The sequence below is a fragment of the Podarcis melisellensis genome (genome assembly GCF_964234715.1).
Source record: "Podarcis melisellensis genome assembly, chromosome: 6".
NCBI classification, from domain to species: Eukaryota; Metazoa; Chordata; class Lepidosauria; order Squamata; family Lacertidae; genus Podarcis; species Podarcis melisellensis.
Genome location: NC_138538.1, coordinates 10,846,455 through 10,864,228, shown reverse-complemented (window position 1 = coordinate 10,864,228; position 17,774 = coordinate 10,846,455). Strand labels below are relative to the sequence as shown.

The 17,774-nt window shown below is 43.8% G+C and overlaps 1 protein-coding gene across 8 annotated transcripts in view; it reads left to right on the top strand.

The window, feature by feature from the left end:
* CDH4 (cadherin 4) overlaps positions 1 to 17,457 on the top strand; it is a 794,671-nt gene extending 777,214 nt beyond the window's left edge. For all 8 annotated transcript variants that reach the window (XM_081916750.1, XM_081916749.1, XM_081916748.1 and 5 more), the window contains 3 exons: positions 8,960 to 9,099; positions 10,469 to 10,633; positions 16,195 to 17,457. In XM_081916750.1, the coding sequence (XP_081772876.1) occupies positions 8,960 to 9,099; positions 10,469 to 10,633; positions 16,195 to 16,401 (512 nt within the window). In that variant the 3' untranslated portion in view covers positions 16,402 to 17,457. The remainder of the gene's footprint in view (positions 1 to 8,959; positions 9,100 to 10,468; positions 10,634 to 16,194) is intronic.
* Positions 17,458 to 17,774: the final 317 nt, after the last annotated feature.

Here is a 17,774-nt window from a genome sequence, read left to right as displayed (position 1 = left end):
AAACAGAAGTTTCCAGACCCTTCTATATAGTGAGAAGGTGGGGAGGGGTATTACTCAGAAGGGTGGTGGGAATGGGTGATGGGCAGATAGCTGTGATGAGCCTGTTGACGACTCTTAACGACTGCAATAGGTATTACATGAAAAAGCAGGGGGTGAGAGGGTGAAAAGTGGCTTTGTCATGTATAATGAGATAAGAATCCAATGTCTTTGTTCAGGCCAGGTTTCTCCATGGTTTTAAGTTTGGTGATAAGTTGCAATTCAGCAGCTTCTCTTTCCAGTCTATTTCTGAAATTCCTTTGTAGTAAAACAGCTACTTTGAGATCTTGTATAGAATGTCCTGGGAGATTGAAATGTTCTCCTACTGGTTTCTCTGTTTTGTGATTCCTGATGTCCGATTTATGTCCGTTTAGCTGTTTCACTACAAAGGAATTTAAGGTGCTCCTCTTCTCTCTCTCCAACTGCTTCCACTGTTCTCAGAGTCAAGGTTCCTATGGACTGGAGAATAGGGAGAGGCAGGTGGAAAAAGCCATTGCCATTCTATGGCAGACCCTAAGGCAGGTATGTCCAAAGTCCGTTTTGGAGGCCTAATCCGGCACACCAATCGATTTAATCATTAATCTGGCCCCCGTGGCAGTATTATATGTCCTGGGGTAAAATTGTAAAAAAACAGATCAACAACTTCAATCCTAAAAAAGCTCAACAACTTTGGTTGGCCCTGACACATGTTCAAGGGACGTGGGTGGCGCTATGGGTTAAACCACAGAGCCTAGGACTGCCAATCAGAAGGTCAGCAGTTCGAATCCCCGCGACGGAGTGAGCTCCTGTTGTTCAGTCCCTGCTCCTGCCAACCTAGCAATTCGAAAGCAAGTCAAAGTGCAAGTAGATAAATAGGTACCGCTCCGGCAGGAAGGTAAACGGCGTTTCCGTGCACTGCTCTGGTTCACCAGAAGTGACTTAGTCATTCTGGCCACATGACCCAGAAGCTGTATGCCAGCTCCCTCAGCCAATAAAGCGAGATGAGCGCTGCAATCCCAGAGTCAGCCACGACTGGACCTAATGGTCAGGGGTCCCTTTACCCTTTACACACATGTTCACTTCATCAAACCTGGCCCCTGGCCCTCTTTTAAAAAGTTTGGGCACCCCTGCCCTAAGGTATCTGTTTAAGGGTGCACCTGCACATTATGTGTGAAATGTGGAAACCTACAGAAACAGAAGCACCAGAAGCCCATGTCAAGTCTTTCCCAACGGTGAGTGGCCCCAATCTCTCGCCGTGGTCCTTAGAGATGCTTACCTGTATTGTGATGTCATCGTGTTATGCATTTCCTCACTCCCACCAGCATCAACCAATTAGAGGAAGAGTGGCTGGAGAACTCTGCCATCACAATATAAGTAAGCACCACTACATGTTAGGAAGCATTTTAGGAGCATCTCATAGACCTCTGAAGATGCCGTCCCATCCCAGGAATGGCAAAAAATGCTCAGGCATTAAAAAAAAAAAGACCTACGTGGAACAGACAACAGCCTTCAGATTTACACATGCAAAATAAGCACTTTGATTTCCTGCACAATTTTTAATATACACATGCTAATTTTATAGTGACGTGATGATAATGAGCAGTAAATACACATCTGCTTTTTAAGAATGTTGAATGTAATAAAGCTTCTTAAAGCCTTTTTCCCCCCTTTGTGTTTTGCACAGCGAAAAAAATTTGCATGGGAAGGAACAGGAGCAATAAAGCAGAAGATGTCTTTTTACTCCCCCCCCCCCGCATACTCTACATATAAATCATAGTCTAAAGTATGATTTAAACACTTGAGAAAATTCTGTTGACTGAAATTAACTACAGCTGAAAGACATTTGATTTAGGAGAACCCTTTTTCCATTTTCAAATCCATTACCCTGTTCTAAATTACAGATTTTATTGCAAACACATATTTTTTTACATTCATTGTCATTCTAATTGACTTTTTAATGTTCGGCAGCCACCCTAGGCTTATATCGGTGGTGAAAAATGGAATTGGGGGGTAGGAAGATCTTTCCTACTTACATTTTTATTTTCAGAATTTAGGAAGGGCGCGGGATTTGGCCCTGATAAAGAGCTATCACACAGCACTGCCATAACTCAGGTCTGGCGGTAACCTCGCCCCCAGCCATCCCACCCCCAGGTCCAAGCTGCTTTAGTGCTGCTCCTCGGGCGGGGAGGGTTGGATAGAGATTAATAAATATACAAATAATGCAGCTGAATAGATAAGCCTCCTACCACCAATATATTGTGGCTACTTTCTGTTCCCGAGGCAGCTGCCTCACCTTGCCTAGTTACAGGGCCGGCCCTGAAGCCTCAACACATCCCCTGTCAGTTCTGTCCAAGGCATTTAAATGCTCCGCCAGCAAAAGGCCTCATCAGCCGCCAAGTGCTTGGCATCTTAAGCTGTGACTCTTAAGACACTGGAGAGAAAAGCAATGCAATAGAGGGGAAACTGTGACTGAGGGAGACAATGGGCTTCAAGAAAGCTCTGCGCAGAGCAAAAACAGGCCTAGCAGCAGAAATAGAGCTTTGTGTATTTGTGCGAGCGGATAAAAAAGGCTGAGCTGGATCTGCTATTGACACTTTTGAAAGCCTCTTTTTCAAGAAAGCTGTAAAGCTGTTAATGGGACAGTTTTTCTATAAGTGTGACCAAAAAAGAAGATACATCTTTTTTTTCGGGGGGGGGTGGGGGGGAACCAGCCATTATAATATTGTTTTCTCATATCAGGCAGTTGGCTTATTGTGCAAGACAAAGTGGGGTGGGTAGGCAAGACTTCAATAGTTGGCATAAATAACAGAGCTTTTTCTAAAGGGAGGAGGAAATCTCTCTCTTTTGTTACATTTGTGTTTTATTCCTAACCCCCCCCCCCCAAAAAAAAAAGCCCTGGAGGGAAAGTGGTAAAGAAATGCGAAGCACTCTGAAAACAATTTTGTTTTACTAGAAAAGAAGGGAGGGCGGCCAATTGACATCTGGAGGCTGTAATTAGCTGTCCGGTTTTCTTGTCCTCACTTCAATGAATTTTTGTTGGGTAGAAATTGCAGAAAGCCCTTGGAAAAGAGAAAAGGGAGTGGGGGTATGTGGGGGGGGGGAGAGAAACATCAACAACAAGCATGAGGCTTTCCCTGCCAAACACCTTCCTCCAAATGGATTCTTTGGATATGAATCTGCTGGAATGTGCACATCCAAAGACATTCTCTCTGTGTTCCATCTTGCATTTGGTGACATGCTGATGAAAGGAAATACTGAAGCTGGGTGACCATTTTTTTTTAATTTTAAAAAAAGACAAAACAAAACTAGAAAGTAATTAGAAGCAGGTTGCACTTTTTCTGCTGTGTAGCGATGCCACTGAAATCTGTACTTTGCGGCTCGGAAATATGCCCTTGCCATTTCAGTTGCTCCTGGGTAAACTGTGTTTCCCAGGTGTTACTTGTGCCTGGCATTTTGTGTAACTGGAAGTGAGGGCATGCTTCCTTTCCTCCTTCCTCCTTCCTCCTTCCTTAGAATCTGAGAAACATAGAGTTGGAAGAGACCACAAGGGCCATCGAGTCCAACCCCCTGCCAAGCAGGAAACACCATCAGAGCACTCCTGACATATGGTTGTCAAGCCTTTGCTTAAAGACCTCCAAAGAAGGAGACTCCACCACACTCCTTGGCAGCAAATTCCACTGTCAAACAGCTCTTACTGTCAGGAAGTTCTTCCTAATGTTTAGGTGGAATCTTCTTTCTTGTAGTTTGGATCCATTGCTCCGTGTCCGCTTCTCTGGAGCAGCAGAAAACAACCTTTCTCCCTCCTCTATGTGACATCCTTTTATATATTTGAACATGGCTATCATATCACCCCTTAACCTCCTCTTCTCCAGGCTAAACATGCCCAACTCCCTTAGCTGTTCCTCATAAGGCATCGTTTCCAGGCCTTTGACCATTTTGGTTGCCCTCCTCTGGACACGTTCCAGTTTGTCAGTGTCCTTCTTGAACTGTGGTGCCCAGAACTGGACACAGTACTCCAAGTGAGGTCTGACCAGAGCAGAATACAATGGCACTATTACTTCCCTTGATCTAGATGCCATACTCCTATTGATGCAGCCCAGAATTGCATTGGCTTTTTTAGCTGCCGCGTCACACTGTTGCCTCATGTCAAGTTTGTGGTCAACCAAGACTCCTAGATCCTTTTCACATGTACTGCTCTCATGCCAGGTGTCACCCATCTTGTATTTGTGCCTCTCATTTTTTTTGCCCAAGTGCAATACTTTACATTTCTCCCTGTTAAAATTCATCTTGTTTGTTCCTTCTTCCTTTCTACTTCCTCCTTCCTTCTTCCTTCCTTCCTGGTTGCTGCTACCCCAGAAGGAGCATGGTGTGCCCCCTACCAGAGCTAATACCACTCCTCTGACACCCCACACACCCCACATAATAATACAATAATAATTTCCAGCAGCCTTCAGTAAAGAGTTCAAAGACGCTCAGATCTGCTTTCCAAGTAGAGCAGCTGAAAGAGTATCACAGTGCATTTGTTAATGTGATTTCGGAAATATAGAAAGCCCATAAAGAGGAGGAGAATAAGTCCAAATTTGATTATGCGAGCTAATGTTTCATAATACCACTCCTCTGACACCCCACACATAATAATATAATAATAATTTCCAGCAGCCTTAGCAAGCTACTTGTTCCCAGGATTCTTGGGGAGTGTGCCATATGCTTTTAATGTATGTTCGTTTACACAGCCTAATTCCAATTCATTCAGAAACAAGCTGAACCATTTCCTGATTAGCAGGGCTGGGTGAGTGCGAAGGAGCTTGGCTTCTTCCCAGACCAAACCAGTCTGAGCCTGGAGGAGATTTCTCATTACGCTTCCGCCGTCTTTGCATTTTCAGGGTTTGGGAACAATATTAAGCAAACCTCCAAACCTGTTGGCTAGAGGCATCCCCAAGATGACAACACACACTCCTATTCCAATTGAGCTCCCTTAGCATAAATACTTAATAATTCCTCATTATTCTGAAATAAAATCTCCCCCAATGCCGTTCTGTAGCATTTTAGCACCCAGGCAATTATCCATGGCAAAAGCTCAAGACCAGCATATAGGAGTATGACCTTATTGCAGATACTGGGGACCTGTGTTTCGGCATAATGGTCCCATTCCCTTGCAAGCATCCCTATGGGGATCAGTTGCTATGGGGTCTGATGTAGAAGTGGGCAGAGCAAAATAACTCTTACCTTTGTATGGTTGGTTACATTTCAGCCGTGCAAAAGTCAGAGCTTACCCACACATACCTCTCCATACTCCTTCAAGGCAAGTAAGAAACCATATCATAGTTCAAGGACAAATTCCAGCCAGGCAAAAGCACTCAAGAATGGTGTGGCCTGGGAAGAGCCCAGAAGGTCAAATAGAGAGGCCTGGAAGGCCGTTTACAGAGCAGAGGTTCCCCACCCTTCCTTACAGCAGTGTCTGCTCCCCATTGGGACTGATAGAATAGGAGGCAAGGAGACCAATAGTAGGTAGAGCCAGAGTCCATTGAAGGCAGAGACTACTAATTCTAGTTTGGTCCCCATCCTTCCGACTGCTGTGTGCTATTAAGTTGGCACTGAAACTAAGAGGAAGAAACTGGCAAGCGGCAGAACCCCCTGGACAAGGCGAGGCAGGTGAGGGCTGGTTGAGGTTCAAGGGGCATTGCTCCACCCACTGTCACAGACCGGTCTCCATAGCTGCCTTATAGTGTTGAACACCCAAAGACCCAATGTGCTTCTTGGAGGTAGAGGGATTTTAACCTGGGCATTCCCCAGCCATAGTTCAATTCTCCAACCTTGACACAGCGCTGGCTCTGCATACTAATTGTGGCCATTTCCCCAGGCGGGTATGAAATGGGTAGGACAACTTCTGATGGTGAAAGCAGCAGTCGACACTTTTAATTTCACTAAGCTCCTCTTCAAGCAAAGAGAAGAGAGGGAAGTTTATCTAGGCTGGCCCAAACCAGATCTGCAGTTCCTCGGTTTGCTTTCTCTCCTTCAGCAAAACCCACCAGCACTTTTCAGTAAAGAGTTCAAAGACGCTCAGATCTGCTTTCCAAGTAGAGCAGCTGAAAGAGTATCACAGTGCATTTGTTAATGTGATTTCGGAAGTATAGAAAGCCCATAAAGAGGAGGAGAATAAGTCCAAATTTGATTATGCGAGCTAATGTTTTATCCAGCCTCTGTTGCATTCCTTCTGAGAGAATCGCACATCATTAAAATGAAATTAGCCCAGCTGCAACAACTTGCAAATTCAAAAGCATTTATTCTTTCCAGAGAGTAGGGCCGGGGGGGGGAGGGGAAGCAGCCTATAGAAATAGCTGGCCTCGTGGTTGGTTTTAACATGTTGGTGTGCCTCTTTGGATGCATTTGAGAACAAAAACAATTTTCCAAAATGGCCACTTTTCTTTTGGGTGAAATGCTTTGCTTCTGGCTGCCTTGGTCCCCGGGAGAGAAACACTGTGGTACCATCTGTCATGGGTGCTTTAGCTGAGATTCCTGCAATTCAAAGGGTTGGACTAGATGGCATGATGTTCTGTCCTGGACCCGTTGTTGTTCAACGTCTTTATAAATGACTTGGGTGAAGGAATTGAGGGGATGCTCATCAAATTTGCAGATGACACCAAACTAGGAGGGGTAGCTAATGCCGCAGAAAACAAAATCAGAATTCAGAATGAATTTAACAGATTGGAGAACTGGGTGCAAGCTAACAAAATGAATGTCAGTAGGGACAAATGTAAGGTTCTGCACTTAAGCAGGAAGAAGTGGAGAAATATAGGACTTTGTTCAGCCTTACAGGGATACTCTTGCAAGCACAATGTACATGAGGAGGGATCGTATCAAATGTGTATAAATTAATCAAATATAATTGATCAGGAAAAGCTCATTAATCAAGCTGACTAATAAGGGTGCTTATCAACCTACGGAAAGCAATAGAATGGCATTTGTTTTTTTTCCCTCAACATTGTTACTTAGTCAGGTCAGCAACTGCTTAATATTTACATTTCTTTCATTTTTGAAGTGTGCATCGCATTCCGTGCCGCAAAGCAACATGCCACGCCAGTAACAACACCGTAATAGGGATGCCACAGTAGAAATTCCCAAAGCAATCAAAGCGGCAAGCAACAACTATTAATTTAAAATGAAATCCAGCATATCTGTCGTACAGCTAGATTTTAAACACCGTCCCAGGAATCACGGTGGAGTTAAATTGCCCTGGAATGCCTTCGTAAGCAAATGATATCCCTTTACAGATTGAAGTCAACAAAAGGGACAGCTGGGTTTTCTTTGGAAGAACATCCCAAGGTGTTTCCATGCCCTCTAGGAAGGTAGCAAGTGGCTTGCCCTCCAGGTGTGGTTGGACTACAGATCCCATCCTCCCTCACCATGAACCATGCTGACTGGGGCTGGTGGGAATTGGACTCTGACAGCATCTGGACAGCACCATGTTGGCGACCCCTGCTCTAGAGTCTAGCAAAGAGAACTTTAGGTATTGGGTGGTTTGGGTATTGCTAAGCACTGGAACAGGGACCATGAGCCCCAAACCTGTTTCTCAGTGTCCCCATGACATATTTGCCTGTCTCTTTTTAAAGCATTTATAAATTGCTTAATATTTTAAACATCTCCAAGTTCTGTTCAACATTTTATTTAATGGCATTAAAGCAAAAATACAACACAAAGCCCATCATGCAAGAGAGTATAAAATCATAGAATCATAGAGTTGGAAGAGACCACAAGGGCCATCGAGTCCAACCCCCTGCCAAGCAGGAAACACCATCAGAGCACTCCTGACATATGGTTGTCAAGCCTCTGCTTAAAGACCTCCAAAGAAGGAGACTCCACCACACTCCTTGGCAGCAAATTCCACTGTCAAACAGCTCTTACTGTCAGGAAGTTCTTCCTGATATTATTAAACAAACATATTACTAAACAAACGAAAAACAGGAATTCCAATAATGACGAACAGGGTCTGACCTTACGGGTCAGGGGAAGCCTTGGCAAACAGATATATCTGTAGCAACTGATGGTTGTTCTTTCACGTGAGGCACAGGGAGAGGCATTCCACAGTACAAGGAAAGAACAGGGAAAGCCCCTTGTGATATTCTGTTGGGTGTGGTGCCATGAGCAGAATTTCCCCAGGTGATTCAAGTGATATTGCAGGCAGGTGGTCTTTCACGTGGGTACCCAGCCAGATGGATGGGGTATAATAATAATAATGTTGTTGTTGGTACAAGTGTTCCTCAAGATAGTTTTCATGCAGCAGAAGAAAATTAGGTTACATGTAATATTTTTGTCCAGGTCTCCAGCTCTTCAGAAGTTTCTCTTTGGCTTCCCCATGAACTTGAGCACCTCGTCATTTCTCCATGAACCCCCAACCCACTACCATGTCAGTCTACTTCCTGCCTCTGGTGAAGTAGGCTGCTGTCAATTGAAAATTTTAAAAAAATCACATAAAAATATAGCAGTATCTAAGCTGCAGCACAGGTTAACATGTACAGTAGAAAGCGCCTCATAGCTGCTCTTCTGCTAACCAGGAAGTGATTGTCTCCCATTTCAGGCTGTGCTGTGTGATGCGCTAAAAGCAAGGAGCCATACAGTTTGTTCCCATCTTGTTTAGCTGAAATATGCACCTTGATGGTATTCCATGTTCAGGTGATGGAACTATTTACAGTGACCTCAACCCTTAACTCTGGCTTAATAAGCATGGCTCCTAATAGCACAAGAGGGGGCATTTATTTCCTCCGACTGTTTTGAGTTTTGCAGCTCCACTCCCAGACATACCATCACCTCTATAATCATCAATTATAGAGAAAAGGCGAGGGCACTTTTAATGCCCTCCTTGTGGCTGAGTTGCTAGCCCATGGGGGACAGTTAATCATCTCACTCAGCTGCGTCTCTTCCATTGTGTTTCTGTTTCTCTCTGCAGCCATGGTTTTGCTGTTTGTGGTGTGGATGAAGCGCCGGGAAAAGGAGCGTCACACAAAACAGCTTCTCATTGACCCTGAGGATGATGTCCGGGATAATATTCTGAAGTATGATGAGGAAGGAGGTGGAGAAGAAGACCAGGTGAGGAGAGCATCTTCATGGTCCAACTTCCTACATGTAGACTCACAGTTTAGACCACTCTGTAACAACTCCATGGTTGCCACATGTATTTAAGGATGGACAAGCCTGGCAATTTTGGTTTTTCTCAGTTTCTCATTTTTCCGAAGTTTAGTTTTCCGCATTTCTGCATCAGTTCCTGGCTGTTGTTTTTAAGGTCCTCATGAAAATTCACCGGTCTTTTCATGTGAATTTCTCCCAATATACACAGATTTTCCTTAATTCCCTCTAATATACACATTTTTGCAAGCAATTTTTCCTAACACAATGGCTTTTTGTATGTTACTTTCACTAATATATGCATTTATGTGCACACTTGACCTTAATGTGCACATTATTTTGCTGGAGAATTTTGCCACAAGATTCACAGAAGTGTGAAATTTTAATAATAGCTTTGTTTCATGGCTTGTTTCAGGGAATGGGAATTAAATAGAATTAAAACTCAAGCTGAACTGACTTTCTGCCCCATCCCTCAACTGGTACTTGAACATCAGCCCAAAGACAGGACTTGGTTGTGCTGCAATTCGTAAACTTCCATATGCTGCTGAGGGCACCCTATTTGAAATGCTTGCAAGCTGGTTTTTGCTGGATTCTGATCTCAGCACTCCATATTTTACGGAATCCATGCCCAATCCAAAAAGGGTCCAACATAGGTTTAGGGCTGCTCAATGCTCTGTATAACACAACATTCATAGTTGACATACAGCCCTCCCCAGAGCCAGTTTTCTGTAACCTGCCTTGCCAGTTTGCACTTAATTTGTAATCTGGGTTTATTTTACTTGGGATGCAACCCTGTACCTGCTTACCTGGTAGCAAGCTTTACTGAACTTAACGGGGTTGATTGCTGAGTAAAGAGTGTAAGGGATTGCAGAGTCCAACGACAATCTGGGAAATCAGTGTGGCTATTCTAAATAAACTGCAGATCAGAACTTGGAAGGCTAACTCAACCCTAAAGCCTGTAAGGTAGCAAAACAGGTACATTGGACTCTGTTCCTCTCCTCAACTCACTCTGAGATCTTTGCTGTCAGGTGTCCAAATATGAGCTGAATAACTGATTATTAAAGGGCAATGCTAGATTGTCTTTAGCTCCCCAATGTGCCTTGGAGCACTGTTCAGCTGCCTTCAGCAAACAATCAATATCACATGAGTCACGTATGTTTAAATAGGTGCAGGCATCAATGCCGAATGCCACATGGTGGAATGGTTCTGCCTCAATTCCAGTTGAACTTGAGCCAGTGAGGTTATTTACAGACCTCTGCAGCATAGAGGCACTTGAAGGGTTTTCAGTGAAAAGCCGCCTGAGCCTCACTCTCTGCTTCTCCATTTGTTACAGGATTATGATTTAAGTCAACTTCAGCAGCCAGAGAGTATGGATCACGTCTTGAACAAGGCAAACGGAGTCAGACGGGTAGACGAGAGACCAGTTGTTGCTGAGCCCCAGTATCCTATAAGACCTGTAATCCCCCATCCTGGGGACATCGGGGACTTTATTAATGAGGTACATTCTTGAAGGCTTCCCAGGACGGCTGCTGGAGGCTCGTATAGCCAGCAAAGGCTACCGATGCAATTAACTTACACAGAGTTCAAAATTAGATGCATGTGTGCATGAAACGGGGCCTGCCAATTTTTGCCGATAGCTTTTTCCTCCCAAAAAATTGTTACTATTTTAGTCGTTAACAGCAAGATCCTAAGCATGTCTGTTCAGATGTAAGTTCCAGTTTATTTATTTGGGATTTACTCCCAGGTAACTGTGCCTAGGGACGCGGGTGGCACTGTGGGTTAAACCACAGAGCCTAGGACTTGCCGATCAGAAGGTCGGCGGTTCAAATCCCCGCAATGGGGTGAGCTCCCGTTGCTCGGTCCCTGCTCCTGCCAACCTAGCAGTTCGAAAGCACGTCTAAGTGCAAGTAGATAAATAGGTACCACTCCGGCGGGAAGGTAAACGACGTTTCCTTGCGCTGCTCTGGTTCACCAGAAGCGGTTTAGTCATGCTGGCCACATGACCTGGAAGCTGTACGCCGGCTCCCTCGTCCAATAAAGCGAGATGAGCGCCGCAACCCCAGAGTCAGCCACGACTGGACCTAATGGTCAGGGGTCCCTTTACCTTTACCTTTAACTGTGCCTAGGGTTGCACTGGGGAAATATTTTTGGACCCTCCTTAACCCTTAAAGATACTAGCACATAGTGTAAAATGGGCATTGCTGAGCTAAGCGTACCAGAAGGAATTCAACATAGTGCTAAGCAGATAACTCCTGCCACTCACCTGATGGAATGATCTGCCCTTCCCTTGCAGGCTGTTCCAGGGGTTCTCCAGACTTCCTCAAAGCCAATTGGGGGTGCATGAGGGAAAGAGAGCAGGAAACCCATGTTGCACTCGCAGAAATCCTTGTGTGGGCTTGCAATGGTGGGACACTTTTGCTGAATTTTGCCCACTAAGAAAGAGTACAACAAGAACAGATTTCTGAAAGAAAGTATATTTTACCACACTTAAAACAATAGAGCAGACCAGTAGCATAATCAATGCTTAAAATGCTTGGGTAAATAAGGGGCAATGCCCAATGCACTAATTCCATAAGTGCAAAAAATTACACTTGGGTAACAGAACATCACACAAAACCCATGCCTGCCCCAAATCTGCTTCGGAGGCTAGAGCAGATTTAGGGAGCTCACAGAGGGGAGAAGTTCCAAAGTTCCATTGTGCAAGCAGAAGTTCTAGCACTAACAGAGCAAGTTGTGTAGCACTTCTTTGGATACAACCCAAGGTTTTTAACCTAGCACCAAAACAGTAGTAGGTTTCTATGTGGCAAACAGTTGTTTATTATCATATATTACAAGTACACCCTGATATTCTCCCAAAATTATCCTCCAATGAGACTTATATATGAGCCTTGATCCAAAGATCTCCAATGCTAGTTCTGTACACGCCAAGGGAACTTTAGATATGAAACATTCAAACATTTGCTCTTCATGCTGCGTGAAAAAAGTCTTTTGGAACTGAGACAAATTTCCAAAGCAGTGTGTGGCATGTTGTAGAAGTCCTGCTGCTCCAAGGGTGCATTTGTATTCCAGAATGGTGAATTCAATGAACAATGTCCACTTGACACCAACCCACTCTCCCCTTAGCCTAGCAGAATCCCTGAAGCAGGTCTTTATGGAGAGCCCAGGGAGAGAGCTGTATAGAGCTCTGTTAACCAAGACATTCATCAACAGAGTCTTAAATCCATAGTCAAGGTTCAATAGAAAATACTAAAAATTGAAGTTTTCATGCCCAAGTCCCTGCATAGTCCTTTGAACCTCAGCCATCATTTCCAGGTGGTCTACCATCCAAGGCTGAACCTACTTGGCTTCAGCAGTAGAACTGCACCATGAGCCTCAAAATTCCTGCGTACTCTGAAATGCCACACAGTGTTATTCATTTATTTGCTTGCTTAATCACAGCACTTCTATTCCTACTTTCCAGCAGATTGCCTAGCATAAAGCAAGCCTATCTGAAATCAAATCAAGCAATAAAATCCCTTTTTAACAGCAAATCAAAATCGTATAAGCAACATACACTTCAAAGTAACAACGAGGGGAATGGGTTGCTTCGTGTAATGATGGCCATCCAACACAAGGAGGGAGAAGTCACGGAGCTCCTAGGAGACATGAGCACATGAGAAACCTAATAATGGTGACAGAGCTATGAAACCTGAACCCCACCCCCAAACCTAGGGGCACTGGAGACTTTGTGAATGAGTTATGCTCTTTAAATAGGTGTTCCAAAAGGCCAACATCCATGACTTTCTTTTTTTTCCCAAATGCTTTTTATTGAGATTTAAGAACACCAACACCAACCAACAAAATCATCAAGTCTTATTACATATATCCTACTTTATGCTCCATAGAGCCGTTGACTTCCATCCTTCCCTTCCGCAAATTTTCATATTGCATTCTATAATTCACAGTTTCATTGGTTAAAAATTACACCATGACATAAGATTTAATTCAGTCCTGCCAACGTTTTCATATTTCTACAGTTCTCACTTATAAAAACCATAAATTTACTCCATTCTTTTTAGTACTTCGTCTTCTCCTGATTGAAAATTCTGTGTGTCAATTTTGCCATTTCAGCGTATTCAACCAGCTTTATCTGCCATTCCCTTACAGTCGGAATCTCCTGTAACTTCCACTTTTGGGCTATCAGAACTCTAGCTGCTGTTGTTGCATACAGATATAATCTTTGGTCTGTCTTCTTAATATCTTCTCCCACCAAACCTTCCGGCTTTTTGGGAAAAGTATATTTAAACATCTCTTTTAACTCATTATAGATCGATTCCCAAAACTCTTTTATTTTGTTACATGACCACCACATGTGGTAAAAATCGCCGTCCTTTTCCTTGCATTTCCAGCAAGTTTTGCTACTTGCCCTATACATTTTTGCCAGTTTGGTGGGAGTGAGATACCAATGATAGACCATTTTCATAACATTCTCTTTTAAAGCGGAGCATGCAGTGAATTTTAGACTCTCGTTCCAAAGTTTAGCCCATGCATCATAGTCTATGTTACAACATCCATGACTTTCATTCAACAAGTTCAACATCCAACAAGTTATGAAAGGATATATTGCTTTATCCAGGGAGCAAAGTGTGAGACCAGAAGGATCTTTGGCCTCATTCAGCAGCTCTCTGTCTTTTCTTGCACACATGATACTGAGGACATTCCACCTGGAAAGGTGGGGTGTGAATGTGATAAAGTACCTGTACTCTCTGTTCTTGCACGGTACAGATTGCTTTCTCGGGATCCATGAGAATTGGGATGCATAAACAGGAGCCCCTGGACAGGACCAATAGGTGCAATCCACTGCTCTTCAAGGGTGCCAACATTCCCCCATGTGGGTCCAGTGGCCATGCGTGGAAATATCACCACAGGGAGGGAGAGGGAAGAAATCAGCAAGTGGTACAGCTCACACAGGTGCCAAGAGGGAGTGGAGAATCAGGGCTTTGCCAAAAGTACGGGATAACTCCCTGAGCAAGCACTGCAACTGTATTTAGCGAATGTTTAGCAGTACCACAATTTTCTTTGCCATCAATCTGGCCTGGAAACATGTTTCTAAATTAAGAATAATAGAAACAGTCCCAGATTCCACAGCAATAGCTGTGGAACATTTGCAATCACGGTCATGCAGGCTCCCATGCTTGCTTGTCTGAACTTGAGCCTTCCGGAAAAGGAATGAATTCCCCTGTGCATTTCTCGAAACTGTGCATTTAATATTTTTCTTTAATTTGCCAACTTGATCCTTTTACTATTGAAAAGACAGGCGGCGTGTTTGCAAACCAATCGATGCTTTATTTCCTCTGAGGCAAAAATGTGATCCATTTCATAAAGCCTGATACATCAATGTGGGAGCAATTTAATTTTGTTATTATATCCATTTCCTGCTCTTGAGACATTTTGTTCTTGGTTTTTAATCATTAAAAAATTCTTCCTCTCTGCCCTCTGTGGTGCACACCAACCCCATTTACATGTTTCTGGAGCCCAGAAGGAATACCTCTCCTTAAACTCATGCTGCTCATTCCTCACGCTGTGTGCGGGGCTCTCACCCATCAAAAATGTGCCCCCTGTTACTCCTTTCACACCATAATCAGTACATATAAAGGGGAGAAGGATTGTGCCTGTTGATAGGGAAGTATGGAGACAGCGATTTACATCCTGTCTTGTGTTCATCTCAATCAGCGCTGTTCCCATTCCACTGCAGTTCAGCTTCCACTAAAATGTACATTATTCATCTCACTATCCGCTGTGGCCAAAATTAAAATAATTCATGATGTAGTCCATTTCAATGGAGGGAAAATGTCAAAAACAAAACAGAAAGTAACATAATTTTACATAACATTAGCAGATTCTAAATGCAATGGTGGCAAATACCGCTCAAATTCGCTCCCGTGATTTCCGTTTCTGACCTCAGATGAGCATGTAAATTGTGGCCATTTCTGCTCCCGTTTCCATTTCGGATGGAATTATCTGACGTCTGATGGAATTCCCTCACACAAGAACAGCATCCTGTTCTCACAGTGACCAAATAGATGCTTGTAAGAGACCCGTAAGCAGATTCCAAGCTCAAGAACACTTCCCTCCCCTGTGATTTTTCAGTACCTGCTGGCCTAGCTCTCAACATCTATAAATCAGCCCTAAGTTCAGACTAGAGCTGTAGGTTGTGTTTGATCATTGGAATAAGCACATGGAATTTGCAGACTGGGCTAGGTGGTACCATCTCAGTTCCTTGCTGCAAATAAGAATAGACCCATCTAGTCCAAGAAACTATTTCCCAAGCCAAACCAGGTGTGGGATGGAAGCCCACAAGCCAAGCGTGAGTGTAATAGTGTTCTCTGCACTTGTCCTTCTCAGCAGCTGGTATTCATGGTGCCTCTAAGGCTGGAACTAGTAAACAGCCATCGTGACTGGTAGCAATAGATAGCACGTTGATTTTAAGTGCAACTCTTGTAAAAGAGGGCTGATTACAGAGCTTATCCCCTCTCCTTTGAGAGAGCAGGGGACGAGAGAGAGAATCTTCATCAAATAAGTAGCCCAAACTAGCATCTGCTAATTTGATTTATGAGAATGCGAATGAATTATCCCTCTCTCTCACACACACACACTCAGGCGTACAAGTGCAGCAGATCGGTTTCTGTTTTAGCGGCACAGAACCAAATGCGTGATTGGTTTCTGTTTTAGCGGCACAGAACCACTGGTCCTGTTAGCTAGGTTTGATAGGAATTGTAGTCCCAAGCATCTGGAGGGCCGGAGTTTGCCTATGCCTGTTCTAACAAGTCTCAGCACACCCTTGACAAACTACGGTACCCAGAATGCCTTAGGGGAAAGCCACAGCTGCTTAAAGTGGCATGTGACTGCCTCAAATGAATGGCGTGAAGGTGGCTGAAGTCCTGATACAGATGGGAGGACTTTGCCGGATGCAATCCTTCGGCATTAAGCTCTGCGCCACAGAGCCACGTTTAGGTTGCTCCTACGAATGATGCTTCCAGCGTGAGGTAACCTCTTCCTTCTTCTCCTTTGACATTCCAGGGCTTGAGAGCGGCAGATAATGACCCGACAGCCCCACCGTACGACTCCCTTCTTGTCTTTGACTATGAGGGCAGTGGTTCAACAGCAGGGTCCGTCAGCTCACTTAACTCCTCGAGCTCCGGAGATCAAGATTACGACTACCTTAACGACTGGGGGCCAAGGTTCAAGAAACTGGCGGACATGTACGGGGGAGGCGAGGACGACTAAACTGACCTCACTTTATTGTTTTGCAAAAGGAAAAAGAAAGAAAGAAAGAAAGAAAGAAAGAAAGAAAGAAAGAAAGGAAAGCTATAGCATTAGAAGAAGATGATGATGATGAAGATGAAGAAGTAAAAAAAGAAACCCAGTGTTGAGGAAGAAAGGAGTGAAAGCAGACTAAACAAGAACTGTACAGAAGTGGCAGCTTTTTTAAAATTAATATCTCCTGCTGACTGTATTCCTTTGAGTGGTGACTTAGAAAGTTTATTTTCCTCTTTTTTTTCTTTATTTCTGTTTCTCTCTCTTTCCCCCCTTTTTTTAAAGAACATCGAGCTGTCTAGCATGAACACTCGTCTCTGCTGCGGTTGTGTGTTTTTTTGTCCCCCCCCCCCCCAAAAAATATTGTTTTTCTTTTTCCCGTTGTGTCAGCAGGGATATTGCTTGGTCTATCCACTTTATGACTAAAGGGAGTGAAAGGCACTCTGTCTTAACTTGAATTTCTTAGAACAGAAGCACTGTTTTTAAAATATATATACAGATATATATATTTGAAAGTGCCTTTTGGTACACGTATCAGATTCCCTCAATCTCAGGAGTGTTCAAAAGAAACAAACAAAAATAATTTACGTTTCCACCGTCTTGGACACCACACTCTATATGACCCTATGCCAGTTCTAGCTGGGAAGGAATTAACAAAACAAAAACCAGGAACTATGGAATGGTTTCTCTTTTTGGGCCTTTTTGCTATTTAAAAAAAAAAAAGTGGGCAAGTTGTTTGTGGGGTGGGGGGGAAACTAAGGAAGAAAGATGCTTTGAATTAAAACAAAAAAAAACACAAAAAAGAAAACTGCTATCTTTTGGCCTAAAGCAGATGGTGAACTGAGTAAACCTGTTGTGTATATATAATTCATTGTTTAGCCGATGCAAACTATCGACCTGGGTTTTCTCTTTGTGACCTGGTCACACGTGATGTAGCTTCCTAGAACAATAGCATTGGTTAGCCTTTGGTGCGTGTGACACAAAAGACCTTGCATAAGCCCAACAGTAAATGATGACAAGACCAAAGGCCGCTTGTGTGTGAGAGTTGTTTTTCTTCCTTTTATTTTCGTTGAAGCTCCCTCCACCTGCTGGATCCCATCCACCGTGGTTAGGTACTACGTCTCTTATCAGATGTTCACCCTGATGAATGTGGAATTCTGAGCAAATGTTCGGAACGCAGAACTGTGGGCAACTGAAGAAATGGTTTTAGGGAGGCTGTGGAAGCTCTGTCACCGGAGATTATAAAATGGGGCGGCTCATATACATGGTTCAGCCACATGAACTCCAATGCATTGAGTTGCATCGTGTACAGCCCCAGATTACCTGTTTTGAAGCCTGTGCGA